Source organism: Drosophila mauritiana, chromosome 3L, assembly GCF_004382145.1.
Source record: "Drosophila mauritiana strain mau12 chromosome 3L, ASM438214v1, whole genome shotgun sequence".
In the NCBI taxonomy this organism is placed as follows: Eukaryota; Metazoa; Arthropoda; class Insecta; order Diptera; family Drosophilidae; genus Drosophila; species Drosophila mauritiana.
Window position 1 is genome coordinate 5,059,660 of NC_046669.1, and position 18,359 is coordinate 5,078,018.

At 40.0% G+C, this 18,359-nt stretch overlaps 1 protein-coding gene across 16 annotated transcripts in view; it reads right to left on the reverse strand.

The window, feature by feature from the left end:
• The window catches only part of LOC117141656 (protein alan shepard), a 119,384-nt gene that overhangs the window by 36,850 nt on the left and 64,175 nt on the right, over positions 1-18,359 (reverse strand). For 13 of the 16 annotated variants that reach the window (XM_033305235.1, XM_033305242.1, XM_033305232.1 and 10 more), the window contains one exon: positions 5,856-5,891. The exons of the other annotated variants lie outside the window; for them this stretch is intronic. In XM_033305235.1, the coding sequence (XP_033161126.1) occupies positions 5,856-5,891 (36 nt within the window). The remainder of the gene's footprint in view (positions 1-5,855; positions 5,892-18,359) is intronic. 16 annotated transcript variants of the gene reach the window in all.

The following is an 18,359-nucleotide window of genomic DNA, read 5'->3' on the forward strand; positions in this document are numbered from 1 at the left end:
GAACAACTTGCTCCAATTTCGCATCCAAAAACAACAAAAAAAGAGCAAGAAACGTGTAAACTTCGTTGAAGTTCCCTATTCCACTCAGATAGAAATGCAAATATTGATGGATAGGCTGTGCCACTGGCAGCAGCAGGTCGCAAATTCATGGACAGAGATTGATGATTGATAGTGTCGCACATAAATATTAACAATTCATGGCGCACACAAGCTGCCAAAAAAAAAAAAAACGAAAACAGATCAGAAAACCCCAAAAACTTTTTGCCAAAAGCCCAGGAAAAGAAGAGGAGCGCCAAGCAAACAAGAGACTAGCAAAATAAACGAATCCCACGCAAAAGTCATGGAATATTAATGAAGCCCAACAACTCGGAAACTTTTACGGTCAACGTGTTGAGACCCCTTGAAAGGTGCAACACAACGGAGATTTCAATCCCCAAATTCTGTGCGGTTGCATAAATGAAATCACTGCGACAATAGATGGTGCAAGAGGCGGGTTGCTGAGGTGCTGGTCACTCTTCAGGTGCACAAAAAACGCAACGTTGCATGCAATGCAGGGCCTAAAAAGTGTTGAAAAGAACTCCAGAAATAAGTCACAATGGGATTTCCAACATAACAAATTTGAAAAGGAAATCGTATTTGTTTCTCACTTTACCCTAGCATTTTTGTAACTTTGTTTTACGAATTTTTTAAAGGAAGAAGTTCCTAAAACCTTCAAAATAACAAGGATTTGCAAGTCCTGGACCTAGATATAATTTTTTACTTAAATAAAAGCAGCCAACTTCTTCACTTATTTGCTGAATTTTAGTTATTACTTTAGTATACTACATTTTATTATTACAGAATTTTCTATTGCAAAAACCTACCGATTCTTCACCTTTTTTTGGGATTATGTTCTGTTTCTTTTTCATTTGCATTTCAGTCACGTTTGACATTCATATTTGTTTGGGAATTATGTTTTGTTGCACACCCGGAGCAGAAAACCAGGAGGGAGCTGATTTTGGGGGCCTGGAGGTGGAAAGAATTCCGGGAAGGATTGCGTGTGCCATGGGTATTACCATTGTTGCTGCTGTTGTCGCTGCAGTTTCTCGTTTAACTTTGTTGACACTTCGTTTGATGAAGTGCGCTCTGTGCTCCGCTGCCAATTCTCTTGGCACCCCAAACCCCCAACCCAATCCCCACCCACCACGTCCCCCCTTTTCCCCCTTTCGGTCCCCGGAACTGGCATAATTGAATATGTCTTCATTTCACGTTTCTTGAGTTTCCTCGACTATTTTCCATCTGCGTTCAGCTTGTTTTGAATTTCCCCGGCTAGGGAAGAGAGAAAAGCTGCCATCGATTGGGGAATTGAGAAAATTGAAAACGAGACGCATGATTGGGGGGTGGGAGGGGCTCAAGTATAAACGCGTTTGGCAGCTGATTGTGAACTATAATGATAATTGAAGTGGAATGAAAAATACAGCAGAAGCGGGTTAAAGAGCATCAAAAGCAGACACAACGTCTTGAGAAATATGAAAATTTTCACACCCCAATGCAAAATGTCGTTGGTGGAAAGACTAAGGAAATTGCAAGTGTAGTTGATCAAAATTGATATGTGACGGAATTATAAAGGAAAGCTGCACCTGGCTTATAAGATATTTCTGAGAAGAGAAAGATGTGGCAATTGAAAATTGAAGGCAAAGTGTTCAGGCTAAGGAATTTTCTTTCAAAACTCACAATTCAATTGAACACCAGCTAAACGCAGTTGTCACATACTTATACAATTTAATACATTTACAATTTAAGAAACTCGCTCTACAAAACAACTTCAACCACTTACCGCACTTCAAAAAAACAATAAAATTCCAGACATTAAACTTCAATTTGGCCTGCTACACTGAAAATGTTACAAATACTAACAAAAAGGATGTCCTGCCGGCAAGAAGAAGGAGAAGACAGAACCGGAAGTAGTAGAAGAAATTGGGGAGAAAGGAGTGCAGGAAGAGCTTGCATTTTATGCATTAATTCAAAAATCGTGTTCAGTTGAGAGAGCAAACCGCAGTAAGTCCTCATTCTCCATTCCACCTCGAACCGTTTCCCCCACTTCTGCCACTTTATTCCCACCAAAAAACCCGCAGGACACAAGGAGAACCCTCAGAAAAAGTTGGCAACTCTGTCTGGGGTTGCCTCACATGTGTTGTTTTGCAAGTGTGCGAGTGGAAATGCAACCAAGCGTGGTCTAAAGTTCCTTAGGCCGCCTCTTTCTCACCAAATTTTCCATACCCCCTTTCCCACTGTTTTTTGTAGCTCCCTTACCTCTAGGCTGTTTTTACACCTGGCGCAAAACTTGAAGAACTTCCGAAAAACTTGAACTTTAAGTTGAGGAGTTAAAAAAAACAAGGAAATTTGAAAAAATTAATAGAAGACAGAGTCTGAAGAATGGGTGGAAAGAAGTGGCAAGTTTGTGTGAAGAATAGCATGAAAAAAGTTTATCCAAAGCAAGCAACTTGAATATTATGTGCAAAAATATTTGCGACGAATTAAAAAGTAAGGGAAGATTGCCAAAAAAAGGAGAGAAAGAAAATGGGAATTAGGAGGAGAAACTTTGAGGACCTTGAAGATAGAGTGAGATACAAGAGGAGTGCACATTCCAGCACGTATGCCAAGCAATTATCCTACAGGAATTTCTTAATTTTTCCGTTGGGTTTTCATACCAGGAGGAAAAAGAAAAAAATTAAGGCTGGCGAACTAAAAGAGGAACCGGAAATAAGAGGAATATTCGTAGAAAAACTAAAATTTGAAAAATAAATTTAACTAAAATAGCATGAAAAGTTATGATGGCACAAAAGGGTTATAAAAAAATTGAAGAAAACATAAAGTTAAGGCGAGAAGACTTTGAACATCACCCTCCGTAAATATTTCGAATAAAAAAGTTTTTTAATATTTTAATTTTTATGATTATAAACTAAAACACAAATTTTTACGTTCTCAGTAGATTAAATGGATTTATAACTACTTTTTATGTTAAATTTTCCTTTTTTCGGATTTTCAAGGTTTAATAGAAATATGCTCCCAAAAAGTTTTCCCCAACGAGAGGGTAGGGTACCAAAATATGTTTTGGCAACACACCTAATGTCAGACAGAAAACGAGCAAAACGCCAAAAGAAGGCGGCAGCAGGACATGGATTGGAAAAGGAGGCGGAACTGCACAGGAATCCAGAAGTGACAGACTGGAGGTTCAGGACTCCGCGACGTGTCAGCAGCTTTTTTTTTGCCATGTCCTTGCTACTGGCTCCTATTTTTTTTTCTGTTATTTTCGCTGTAGCTGGTGTTCCAGAGTTTTTGCTGTAAATATCATTAAGTCCGCGTACGTGCCAAATGGCAGTTTAATTATGGCAAGGAGTCGGCACCGAAACCATTCCAAAAAACCCAAGTAAACTCCGGAGGAAAGACTCCATTACCGCGAAGTTTGGGTGGCATTTTGCAATTAAAATAGATATAACATTAAAACAGGCAGCTTTTTCGTTTTTTCTATGCCAAAAAAAGAAACTATCAAAAAAGAACAATAAAAAAGTAGAAATTTTCATTTCGCTGCGTTTTAATGAGCAGCAGATGGGAAAGAGGGGACTTGCGGGGCAGGATGTTACGAGGCATAGGTGTGAATTATTAGAGCCAAAGTTAATGAAGCTGTGAAGTGAAGCGATAGATGGGAAAAAGGCAGAGATGAAAAAAGAAATTTAAAAGAAAAGCTCCTGTTTGACAAGCTGATTAGAAGTCAATAAAAAGAGCCACTTACGAAAGTTTGCGCTGAAGAAAAATAAGAAGGACTACTTGATATAAGTTTGGAATAGAATTTAAAAGCTATGTCTTAGAAATTTTACAAAACCAAAATGCGGTAAAAAATGATTTTTACGTACTCATAAAAGAGTATTTGAAATTGCTTAAATGAATGGATTAATTTTCCAAATTAGTGAAGAATAGAGAGCTTTTCGGGCTTATCAACTTTTCTGTTCGTTTTTTCCAATTTCCACATAAATTATTATCATTCTTCCTCTGACTTCACGTGCAGTCCCCATTCTCATTTGCCCCTCTGTTTGAAGTTGAAGTGTTTCCATTGCAGTTTTCCCTTGACATTTCAAGGGCTCTCCTGGTGCATTTGGAAAAAGTTTTTCCCGGCACACACACCGCCGCCCACTTTTCTTTTTCTCACCATTGCACTTTTGCAGGAAAACTCCTTGCAACTATTATTATCAACTATTATTTTGTCTAGTTAACTGTTCGAAAAAGAGGAGCTTGATGTTGCCACACTTTGGGGCAGGAACTTCAGCACCTTCCCCTCTCCCCCGGCAGCCAGAATCCCCGGGACACAAACACACACTTGAAATACCCCCTTTTCCCCCCTACGACTGTTACCCAATTTGCGTAAACATTTATTACACACTCCAAGGGAAACTTTTCTCGAATAATTTTCTCTCAGCTATTCTGGTAAGCTTTTGCGGGGAGTTTAGCCCTGCAGGGAGGGTGTATGTTAAAAGGGGGCAGGTCTAACTGCTGGTGGGCGTGGCCATTATCCTGTGCATAATTTTATGATGATAATTAATTTCATGTTTGCCACTGCAGCAAAATGAGTCCTGCGGCTAATCGGTCCGCAATTGTACAATGGCTATGAAAATGGCTTCAAAACTATTCAGTTGCTTTCCCTCACTGAATTCATAACATATTTTAATAGGATAAATAGGATTTCGCTTAAGCAACCATATGAATATACTAATAATTTTATTTGAAGAGCCCTAAAATTAATGTACCTTAAAAATCTATTTCCTTCGCTAAGCAACTTCAAGGAGAAGGGAAGATGATTTCAGTGCACAGCCATTTTCTTACCCATTTTGCGGTTACAACTTGTAGGGTTTTTGTCTTTTGATTTCAGCTGTCGCCATCGCCACCAAATTTGCCGCCGGCCCAACCCTTTTTGTCTTGCAAATTGAACCCCCAAAAAAGTTTCCTCAAGATCTCCCTTAGTTATTTGCCGGTTTTCCCTGGGTCTTCTATCTAATAGCCCTCGGTACTTTAACCACTTCAATCTACGATTTATTCTTGAAGTCGAGTTTGCTGCTCGCCATTTTTGCATTTCCCTGCTGTTTTTTCTTCAGCCACACCCACTTTGCGCCCACTTTTTCATGCATCGAGTTTTATCGCTCAATGCTCATTATTCGCTGTTGTTGTTTTTGCCAACTATTTTCGAAGTAATTCCGTGAGTTTTGTTGTTCGATTTTACTTGCCGCCAACACAAAGTTTCCCCAGGCAATTTTTCCGCCTTTGGGCGTTGGTTTTTTGCTGACTAGGGTTAGCTCTTGATTTTCTTCGGATTTTCTTATTTTTGCCCCTTTGCCCAAATTTTTTTCTTTTATTGTTATTGTATTGGCCGCAACTGTTGCCACAATTTGAACTTTGTTTGCTGTGGCTTTCATTCCTGATTCCCTTTTCTTTGATTGGAAATATTTTGCGCTTATTTGCATGTTTTGGGACAAGAAGGATTTAACGAAACGGAATCGCGAGAAATATTTATATAATTTTAATGATTTTTTTGTACTTTTTGATGACCGTTAACTTTTAAGGCCACAAGTTAAGGGTTGCATAAAAAAGGGCACGAAAAACATCTAATGAAAAGAAGGTAAATACAAAGTCTAGAGCCCTTAAAAAGAGGATTTTAAAAGAGCTGGCAAACAATCGTTACTACTTGATATCGAATTCGTAATTTTATGAATTTGTGCCTTTTACATATAATTTTTATATTTTTCGATACTTGCCTTATTAAACTATTATTTGCCAGCTCTTTATTTGATTCTAAATTTGCTATTTGCTTACGTATAAAATCTTACCCGATAATAGTCCACAGGTTGGCTTAGAAAACTTACCTATAAAGAAAAGAAATATACAAATATTATTATCACTGGCGTAAATTTACGTAAATATTTATAAGCTTTAGCACAACTTGACTTTCTCGAGAATTCTTAAAGCCAATAAGCGCTGGCTGTGAATGTAAATAGAATAAACATAAATCACTTTCAATCACCATAGTGAAAATAAATATTATCCAAACAAGGTAAATCAATTTAATCTCTCGATTGAGTCTGACCGGCTTTTACCTCCAATAACCCCCCCCTTTTTCACCCATTTTTAACCCACTCTTGAATGTCTGGGGGTGTGCAAACAATTTGTACCCTTCACCTGTGCGAAAACAGCTGGTACAAGTAGCACTGAGAATGAGGCACCCGGGGACTCGAGCTCACTTTTTCACATCCCACACATGTATGGCTAACATATGGCAGAAGAAAGCAGCCAGGGATGCTTTAAATTACATCAAAGATTTACTTGTGGAAGAAAGAAAAAATCCAAGCAAGAGACACGCCAAGGAAAAGTCCTTCGAAGGAGTGTCTGTGCAAGATGAAAAATAAATAACAATCACACAAAAATCAATATTGACAATGGAAGGATGGGCGGGGTGAGGCGATTCAATGGCCGTCTGGCTGCTAAAAAAAAAAACCAAGAACAAAAACCAAACAAGTAGGCGTGGCACTTGGGCCATATGTTGCCCCGTTGCTAAACTTACCCGGAAAATATATTAATAAAAGATGGCAAAAAGCAACACTACACAACTTTTTTAATCAAGTGTCAACTGAAATCGAAAATTCGCACTTTACACTTCGGTTTTTCTTATTTTTTTTTTAGTTGCAGGCAGCCAGCCTGATGACAAGTTTATTTGTTATTTGGCCGATTTCCTGAACAGCTGTTGCACACCCTCACACAGATACTCGCGCACACACACACAAACAAACGAACGCACACATACAGCGATGGAACGTGGTGAATATGGTTTTTGTTGCCTGGTTTTTAGCGCACGCACATTCAGCTCGAAACGATGTCGGATGCTGACTGAGAGCCAAGTTGGCAAAAAGTGTCCGAGACCAACCGACCGCCATGATTGAAAGCCGGCTGTGTGGCAGCAAAAAGTTCTCCTGGGAGTGGGTGGCCATGTATATATATATATATATATATACATGTACTTATACCACATAGGGTGGTCCCTTGGTGGCTGGGGGATAGGAAACTGGACACAACCTGTTGAGCAACAAGGACGAGAAACGAGACGGGACGAGCAGAGTCGAGTCGAAATCGAATGGAGATGGCAATGACAATGTCATTGAAAAGGACTTTGCCTCTGCATTCGACCATGAAAGAAGGGTGGTTTTGGGGTTAACAAAAAAGGAGGGGCGGACGTAGCTCCCTAAAAAAGATGGAGCTTCCGAGGCCCACGCCCAAAGGAATCCAATAGAATGGCCCGGAGAGCTTGGTTAAGCAACGAAATGAGTGGCGCAGACAATGCCAACTGTCATCGGGATATCAATTCGATTTTTTTGTTGTACTCAGTTCTCTGTTTTCGAACGGATATGAAGCTGACAGTCAATTAATAAACGTTCGACACTTGGCCGCCAGAGGGCGTTAGCCATGGTCTTCGGTGCCTTTCACTTTCTTCTACTTTCTCCACGTTCTTTGTGTGCGGTTTTTTCGCTGCGTGGGTGGCATTTGCGTCAGAGTTTCCTCGTAATTAACATTCTGTAAAAAGTTTTCGCTGTACCCCGCATTTTTCTTAGGAAAAGCTGGAAATGGCTTTGGGGAGCAGCTGTTTTGGGGTTAACAGGTGCCTGACTTCATTGAAATGTTTAATAGGGAATATACTTAAATAACAATGAATTGCTTTAAATATTTGCTTGTTGTTCTAGACATAATATATGATGGATTGAAAATAAACTTGAAAAAATTTTAGTAAAGATTTAACACTTAAAAAAGGATTGGATTACAAGATTGATGAGAATGCTTGAAGAACTGCAAGTCGTTCGTAGGGTGTCTGCTTATTCATTGTGCTTTTTTTTATTTTTAGCCTGTAAGCTGTACTATTTTCCATCTAAAACGCATCCATCATATCCGGCTTAGTCACTAACAGCTGCCCTCATAAACGAGTCGCACATTTGTCACACATTTTAATCTAATTAGGGCTCCCTCTGGAACTCGCCACCACCCCAATTTCCCTGCCAAAAACATGCAAATCAAACAAAAAAGTGGCCAAATTTCTCTGTTACTCTCGCCTGGCAATTTCACTCCCTAAACAGTCGTTATCATTAGCTAACAACACGACAAAAGGCAACAAAAAAGAACTATTCCCAAAACATATGTCAAATAATAAAATAAAAACCAATCAGCAACAGCTGCAGGGCATTAACAAAGTGAGAAAGAGACGAGCGGATTACGAGAAGAAAGAGACGGAAGGAACAGAGACAAATGCACAAATTAGTTGGGCCAAATGAGCAAAATCAAATTCGCATTGCTAGCCACAAGAAATGTTCCACAGGATATAAAAAAGTAGGGGAAATTGGAGTAGGGGGGTATTAAGAGCAGTCAACAAATGAATCTTCAAGCCACGAAAGCATACCATAAAATTTTATTTGAGGTCTTGATCCGTGAAAACTTGTTTCCATTAAACCACAATACTGTGGTAAATGATTTTATTCGTATATAGTTAGGTAATAACTTAAAACGTATGCTGCAAAAAAGAAACATCGCACTTATAATTCTGCGGCGACCTCGAATGAAATATTTTTGTTTTAGAAATATTTGAAGTTCTATATTCTGTTTTATTTCAACAACATTCCCACTCTTTCTTCATTCACTCGCTAGGTTCAAATGCTAAAGAATTTTTCGCTTCCGGCTGAAGGCAGAGAAGCGTGGCGAACATTTTTGCACCGAGCGTTTGTTCTTCGAAATGTCAAGGATACAACAATTACGGTAGCAGCAACAACCACAGGGGCAGTAATCAAGGAAGCCAAGAGGAAGTGGAAGAAGCAGAAGCGGATCCGGCAACGGTGGCAAGGACAAAACGGCAACGCTGTCGCCGCCATCGAGAGAATGCTGTAATTAATTATTGTGGCGCACACATTGCTGCATGGTCGAGCATACAAAATGGCTACTTTGTTGACAATTCTTAAGGGGTGTTGTGATGATTGTAAGGGGCGGAAAGTCCTAGGGGGTGGGGGGTTAGCGTATAGCTCTGGGGGATTTAGGTGCTTTGCTACGTAGCAAGCTAGTTTACTGTACAACTAAAGATCGATTGCGACATGCCGAACACAATTGATTGCACTTTATTGCAAACCGGAAATGCAGCTGATAAGTGTGCTACACAATTTGTTGGTTCGGGGATTCCCCATCTATTCACGTATTATTTGTATTACATACTTCTCGGCATTTTTAAAACTGTTTTAAAACCTCCACAGATCCAATGCAAATTCGAATATAATGCTTCACGAAAAACGCTTTCGGAATAGCTACCAAAAAATAGTCAGTCAGAATTAATTCACCGTATCACTCGAGTTCATGGGGGTCACATTATGCCGTGCACACGCTGCCAAATATATTACCCTTCACGAAATCTATTGCGGAATGTTTTATTATATTCCTTTCGCTGCCGTTGTTGTTCTTCTATTTATAAATGACAAACGCAGAAATTTTCCCTGCATGGCGCCAAATGCCATCAATCAAACCAACAATAAAATACACGGCATTACGACACAAAACAAAATTCCCCCCAAAAAAACGTAAGGTAGACGGCAAAAAATGCAAATACCCAAAAACAGACGACAAATGACAAAAAGGGGAAGGCGAAAAGAAGAAAAAAACGAAGGGCAACGAATTCCATGGCGACTGAAGACTGACAAGGAGTTTCAGACCAGAACTTCTTCACTAAGCTCGGGGATTCCAGGACCTTTGGAGTTACATGTGCACACACACACATACACATAACAGGCAGTCTGTAAATTAAAAGCGTTTAAAATGCGTGCTGCATACTTTTTGGGGCTGTCTGGCAGACGAGGGATGTCACTAAAGTTTGTTGCTCCCACGGCTAACAACTTTCTGCAACATGTGTGTGTAGGAAACTTTGGTCCTCAAAGCGCTGGTCTTCTTCTTTGTTTTAGCGACAAGAAAAATAATATATATATATATATATATATATGTACGTGTATGAGAATAAGACGAGCAAGAGCAATCTGACAGGCAAATGCGTCTCTCATTAAGCCAGACACACTTACACACAAGCAGCTTAAGATGTCAGTCGGGAAACAGTTGGTCCTGGTCCAGGAACAAGGCTAAAAAAAAATAATACCAGGGCCAGGACCAAAGCGGCAAGTTCAGGACCACAATCAGGACCAAGCTGGCGCGTCGAGTTAATTGAATTCTGCGTAGTTTAAGTTATACGACACAGTCATAAACTTGGCCTCATATGCGTAAAACTCAAAGTTTTTGCTCGGCTATTTATGCGGTGCGTGCACGCACTTTATGAGAGCTCCGTTTTTGGGGGTTAAGGTTTGGGGGAATGGGGGCCATAGCTTTTAGTGTCATCTATGGAACCAAAAATGCTCGTGCCGCGTCACTGAAAGTACTTTATTATATAGCCAGAAACATGAAAGATAACTTGGACGAATGGGGGAAATTGGGCAATGAGAATGCACGAGGCAGAGCTGGAATGCAATATTCCGTATATTTATGTGGAAACTTTTTCAATGCAGTCACACTTAAAATGGAATCTATGATACTTAATAAAGTTGAATCCTTAGTAATAATTTCGTTGCAATTAAAATAATATTCAGTATCCTTTTATTTTTAAGGGCGTTAGTAAATAAGATATCTTATATCTCAACTCTGCCCACACTTCACAGTTTGGTGAGCAGCTCAAAGGAAAATAAATATATATTAAAAAAGATACGTATATGAAACTTTGCGAGTATTTTGCTGTGCAAGTGAAGTTCGTCTGTGGATTTTTCCATGTCTTGTTGTAGTTTGTTATGACTGCATATGACTTACAGACACCACGTAAACACACACTGCCACACACAGAACACACACACACACGCATCCATACGAAGCACTTCCGTTACAAGCTACCCTTAGTCAGCTTCCTCGCTTTCGCCTACCCTTCCCCATTTTCCCCGCGCTTTTCCACGGACTTTGACAGGGACAGCCCACGACTTAATAACACTTTAAATTACTTTCATTTCCGTTTTTGTTATTCCAAGCGCGTCACTATGGCAGCTGGAGAAGCTGGTGGGCGGCAGGCTGCCCCTTTTCCACCCTGCTACCCCCCACCTTTTAAGTGCACCCCTCTTTGGCTCTCAAGGCGTTTGCTTATTCTTAATTAAGTTGCCGCACTAGAAAGCCACAACAGCAGAGAAGACACTCCAATAAAGGCGAATAAGTGAAGAATAACTACAGCGGTCGGTCGATAATTAGTTTTTTGCCTTCTTAGACAGTTTCAAGTAGCAAGATAATTTGAAAGAACAAGGGAGAGGTTATACTCTATATTGTTGCATTGTTAAAATCGGAAATCAATCGATCACATACCAATCTTGAATAAATAACTCTAAAGGCCACTGAACAATTATTGTTAGATATAACTTTCCAATCCAATATTACCCACTTACTTTAAATAAAATATTTTGCAGTGTAATGAACTCTGTAGTTTGCAAATACCTAGAAAATGTTCCAACTCGAATGAAAGCAATGAAAGTGGTGGGCTTTAATTGAATTAATATTGTAATTCCTAATTAAATTACGACTAATATCGGTTAAAATTAAATTCTCTCTTCGCTTTATATCTAAGAGATTTCCTCTGCCAACTTCTCTTTAGTTATAAAAAAAAATGACGCCTGCGCTGCAGGCGAAAAATTCCGCCCCAACGACGCCGACAGCGCCGTTGGCGTCGACTGCAGCAGCGCCATGTTGTCTATCTCACTCCCACGGCCCCAACTATTGCCATCTCCCTTTAGCGTGGGAGTCTGAGCAATTCGTTGTTGGTTTTTGGAGCTGAGCGTACAAGAAATTTCGAGGTTAACACGCCGGCAATTAATTTGTGCATCCATTGCAGTCGAAATTCAATTTACGCAGCCATAAAAAACAGAGAAACCCCAAAGAAGCGTGCGAGCGGGAAGGAGCGGGGCGAGAGCGGGATAGGGATAGGCGGCGATTGGCAGATTGCATTTTAAATCCGCTTAACGGACTTTGCCTGGGAGTAATAGGCGGAAACGGAAGTGGAAGTGGGAGCGCAGAGAGCCAGATGAAAAGTGGGGAAAAGGGAGGCATACTTCAATGTTGGTCAGCCAATTAAAAAATATGAACGCACCAACAAGATTAAAAGCGAAATGGAGGAAAACCCCACGGATCTTTATGGAGGTTCTGGTTAAAAGGAACATAGCCAGGAATGCACTGCAAAAAATGTAATAAACAAAAAACAATTTTACGGAAAAACTACTGGGGAATTGTAAGTGCAAGGCAAATCTTGAGCTACCAAACTGGTATTGCACAAATTTATAATTTTGTCAGTGCCTTAAACTTGTTCCAGCCACAAAGTTCGCTCGTTCCAGTGAACACGCCACAAGTTTTCACTGTACCGAAACTGACCCCAACGAGTAACGGGAACTGTGGGGCACAAGCAGCATTTCTGGAAATAGTAGAAGCAGCGACATAAATAGATTTAAGCGCCGCAGGGATTTGTATTCCTTATTGGAATTTTTTTTCTTTTTTCCAGCAGCAAAGTTTAGAATTACCCCAACGTAATTGAAAAGTTTGCCGGCAATATATGTTAAGGGGGTTACACACAGTATAGCAGTAGTGTCCCTTCGACTAGCACATATATTTATGGGCAGCCAACATGGGGGATTTGAAACAGGCAATATATGTACGGCAGGACATACATAAATAGTTTTAGTTTTATATTTGAGCATACATTGCCAGAGCAATTGTCTAAATGCAATGTTAAAGTTTGCAGTTGACAAAACAGGAAGTGGTCGCCGGAGGATTGAAAAGAAAGGGGGGCTGGCTTCAATGGTTAGTGATGGGTTTGCAAACCAAAGTTTCCTTGATGATAGATAGGAGGTTTATAGTTTATGGTTTCTCAAGTTTGGTTCAAGTCGAATTTGCATGACAACTACTGACCAGGCGATGCGGGAATTGCGTCGACAGACAATTCGGATTTGTAGTTTAAGCTACAAATAGCAACAAATAACTTAGGGCGCCATATCAAGTTTCAGTTGAGAAAGCATTTAGGTGTTTCAAAATGATAAAAACATAATCACAAAAAGTGTGTTGAATAATATGCTAAGATAGGCACTTATACTATAAGTATATATATTAGATTGCTTTAATCAATGTGAAGCACATGCCCTTCGCAATCTGCAATTTGTATAGGCGTTTAGACAATACTGGGCATAGAAAATCAAACAAAACAGCTGGAATGAAACAATTATTCAACTGCAAGTGCAGCAGAATGCACACACAAATATCCTCATCCTTGGCCCAAAACAATTCACACAGGAGCAAAAGGGGGCGGAAGGACAAAGGAGAGGCGTTGCCACCACAGCCTGACAAACAAAATAATTTGATGTAAATGCTAACTAAACACATATACACATGAACAAACAAACAATTTAAACGCACACACACACAAACACGAATATATACAGCATTTCGGTCGAGTAAAACTTTAGTTTTGGCTATTTGCTTAGCCCCCCACAAAATTCCCCATTTCATGTCCTTCATCCTTTGGGCCCATCGCTTGCAGCTGTTAAGTTTGATTTATGCCATTTTGCTGGGCCTAAAACAATGAGTGGGCGTGGCAGGCAGGCGGCGAACGAGCAGGGTTGCCATGCAACACTTTAATTGCCCAAATGACTGTTTATTGATTTATGTGAAAAATGTAGATTAATGCCATTAGTAGCAGTTCTCCTCTCTCTCACCCTGCAAAGCCCCTGCTTCTTTTTAATTGAATGAATGGAAATTATATTTGGCTAGTAAAATTCTAAAACTAGTATTTGTATTTAAACTCGTTCATATGTGAATTTATGCCAGATTGCGAAATGCACACACATGTGTGTATTTATGAAGAGCCACTGCGAAATGGGACTCGATGTCTGCTTAATTATGGCAAGTTTTTACATAAATATTTACACCTGCCTGCCTGCGTGCTTCAATGGTTTGAGTGCCACCCACTTAAGTACTCAGCGGTTTGATTAATTAGTTTGGCAATTAAAATAAATTAGCAAATAAATTTCAGCTCGCTCAAAGAGTAATTAAAAAAGCGGATTTCAATCATTGGAAATGGTTCAGTTACATTTGCATCCATCAACTGCAAAATCTCTCCATCGCTGGGGAATCGCACTAATCGACTTGTATTGCGATTTATTACGAAATAAATTTTAACAGTATTTTTAAATTTCCTTCTTTCATTTTTTTTGGTTTTGCTGTAAATAAATTTTGTTTGGCCCCAAAGTTTTTGATAAATCACTGCAACGGAAAGTTTGTCCCAAACTGCAGCGGGAAAATTGTGCCCTCAAGGGCCACGCCCCACTGGCCACGGGGGAACCCCACAGCCCTAAAATCCGAAATAAAAAAAGTTTATTTCGAACTGCATTCGTCCAAGGCAAGTTTGAAAGCTGCTAAATTGCACAGTGGTTGCAAGTTATTGGAAACTACGAACTTGAAAGCAACTACTACATGTATTTTCGCTCTCTTGCAAATTAAAATTTTATGGATTTATAATTAATCTGGATATATTGAAAATTTAATATGTATAACACCTTTTTTTAATACAATTTGTCACACTGCAACTTAAACTGAAATCTGGCATATAACAAACTAGCAACAACTTTAGGGACTCCCCACACACACACATAAACATAGTATCCTAGAAGGGGGATTTACACAGATAATGGCTGGCGCACGTAGCAAATGCAAACTGACTCACCCTCTCCGCACCTGTCACCCGCTCCAACCCCACCCCCCTTTTCTAGCTGTAACCACCAACTCCCCAACCCACAAGGCCACCCGTCGAACTAACACTCAACTAAGCAGATTTGTGATGGCGCGTCGCATGAATAATTTGCCAAATTAATAAATAATCACGGATTTTCTGGTTTGTTAGCTTTCTTTTTTTTTTGTTTCGTAAATCCGGTAGTAGTCCCACGGCCACGCCCCCCATCGCACTGGCGCCCTAATTCAAATGCTAAGCGCCATGAATTTTGCTCCCCAATGAGCACAAATTGGTTTCGCTCGCATCTCATCTTTTGTTTTTTGCCATTTTTTGTGTGACGGCCATGGCCATGCGAAATATTGTGAATGTCGAATATTGACTACCTCCGCGCTGTCCGTTGCCATGGAATATTAAGTGGCTCGATGGGATGGGAAACATTTTGATCAGCCACGCATAAAGTTCTGCCACATCTAATGGATTGTCTGATATTTCCATTTGCCCCCTCACTGCCGCTGGGGAAAAAGCACTGGATGAAGCATTTCACTTCTATGCCACTTGGTAATCGAATTGAATTTACATGCGAGATTTTTTTTTTGGTTCGGTTTTGGTTTGCTGCGCTGCGCTGCAAACAATTGCAAATTAAATATAAATTTGGGTTTCCCGTGGGGCAACGTGGTAACGTGAAAATGTTCTCTTGGTCAGAATCCATTTTGGTTGAGTTCAGTTCATTTAGCCGGCAGCCAAGTTGCATTTATACCATTGAAATTGTCGATTTTTTAAAATATATCATTTATTTATTTCATTAATATTGCTGTACTTGATAATTAAGATTTTCCTTACATTTATAAAATCAACAATCGTTTGAATATTATTGAAGGTGTATATTTTTTGTAAACTATTGAAGAGAACTATATATTTAAATTTTAAAAACTTCATATTGATGTATGAACAACCTCAATATTTTACCAAAGTACACATTTTCTACAGAAAATAAAATGGCAAATGCTCACCACACCACTTGATTCGGATTAATTTCGGGCCATTTTGCTGGCATTTCAGCACTCTCAGTGCTTCATTTCGATGACTGCAATTAAAATGGCAATTAAGAAAATTCTACTTCCGCAACAGAAGCTTTCCACTCCCACACACACACAAGCACACACACACATAGAGAGAATCACTCAAATTACCCATACGCACTGTAGGACACTCACAAACACTCTACCATATTAACGGAAATTAATTTCAGTGTTTCATCCGCTCGCATTTTCTTCTTTTTATTTTCTTTTTCTGCTATACTTTTACTCATGTGCTCGTTTTCCTTTGCCGCTTTTCTTTACTTTTTGTTTCTATAACAATGCTCTTCGCCGAGCATAGTTTTTTTCCCTTTGTTTTTGTATAATTCCCGCTCTCCGTTTGCAGCTGATGTTCATTTCCCTGTGAATGCACAGCGTGCGGATGAATGGGAATGGAAATGGGGGAGTGGAAATGGAAATATGGAAAACTCTGGGCCAAAGTCAAAGTGAAAGGAGATGAGGAACAGCAGGCATTCAATGAGTTTTTGCTCCTTTTCCTGCATTCAATGCATCATCATATGCCTGAATGACTGACTGACTGAGTAAATGAATGAATGATGGAATGAATGCGTGATTGAGGGCCTCTAAATGGAAGCGTACCAGTTCTCTCTGATTGACGGGCCAAAGGAAATGCTTAAAAATGCATATGATAATTTGTAATTGTTTTTAATTTTCCCCATCCTTGGACTCCTCGAAATTGTTTCCACGAAAAATCCATTGTATAATTATCGAGTTTATTGCTGTTATGGCTTCGTGCCCATAAACTCCACATTTACCCCCTATTGTTTTTGATTCCTCAACGAGCCTCGTTCAATTATTCATTTAATTCTTTGGAAGCGGCCATTACACGACTGAAACTTCAACTTCAGTGCAATCAACTCGACAGTTCGTCAATCGTTCTAAAGTAAACCAAAGCAAGTTAGGGGCTTTTCATACCATTATTTGTAAGAAATTTGCCGTTACGCTAAGGAATTATCGTTATTGGATCTTTAAAAGAATTTAAAGGCATTGTTAGTGTGTTTTCAAGTTATTGGTTTTCAGTTTCAAAGAGCCATATTAAAAAAGGCTTTTAAGGGCCAACGTTTGATTCCACATGACAACCGCACTTTCGGAAACCTGTCAAAGGCTAAACAATACACCATCATTATGGGGTTCCCCCGTTTTCAAGCCGAATTCCACCCCAGTTTCACCAAAATCTCCCCCGCGCCTTTTCACAACGAGCAATGTTCATTTCTGAAAATGCAAATTGCAGACAATCAATGACCACAGGCAACAAAGGGCCAGCCAGGTGAGTGGTTGTGGGTTGACCCTCTTGAATGTCCTGGCAACCGATTGCCCACTACCATCTACACCACACACCTTTCCCATGGACAGCCCCACCCAATCAGGTGTTGAGCTAGTGTAATTTATGCCTGGTCTGCTTCAATTGTTTGTTGGATCCAAGCATATCGGACCGTCTGGCAAATTAAAGTCCTTGGAATCCTTGTGAGTGGAAACTGGAATTCCGAGAGACTGGCAAATAATTAATGCTCTACACAATGTGCAAGATGGGGCGATATTTGGGGCGAGGAGATAGGAGAACGGTTTAGACACGCTCTTGGCACTTTGCGGTTGCACTTGATTCGCTTGCGTAATGCAACAAAGATGCATCTAACTTAATTAGCAACCAAATGGCAAGAAGGCGACCTCCGCCCTCTGAAATCGGATTTCTTGGCCATTGCTCTGGGGTTTCTTTGGTTTTTCGGACTACCCACTCCCTCTCGCTCCCTTTGTGGCATGTTTTCAAGTTCCGTGCCTGACAGATATTTTCCGACACACAAAACAGAATGGGAAAAGCAATTAGCGAATAAAGGGAAATTCAAATGAACTAGTCGAGGCCTGACCTTGATAATCCCCAGCTCAGATTTTCGTAAGCACCACATCAAGTATTTAAAAAGGTCAACGATTTTTTTTATCCCACAGCCAGCGAAGTTTTCACTGCTGCAGTTTAAAAATCCCCCTCGGAAAAGCTTAAAAACTGCACAACGAAGAGGAAAAACTTTTGCAATAACTCTTTGGGTGGAGGGAAAATTGTTGCTCGCTGGTCTGAAAATCTGCGAGCAGCCATAAAATATTGTTGTTACACGGGGTTTTCCCCGCTTTCCACCCCGGGTATAAAAACAAAATTAACGCAATGCATCGATGTCCGAGAAAGTCCGGCGGTTGGGAAGGGTCAGGAAAGGGCGTGAAAACCGCGTAATAATAAAATATGATACGAAAACCTTGTAAAGCGACTTTCAGACAATTTATAACGGTCAGCTGCAGTCGAAGGAGGAAGAAAAGCTGGGGTTTTGGACCCCTGTTCCGTTTGCTTTTCCATTAAAGTGTAGGGAGTTGGCAAAAATAAAGGGGGAAAACCAACACAAAGTAATAGTCTGATATTGGATTTGCCAAAGCCAATAGCATAACATGTTTGG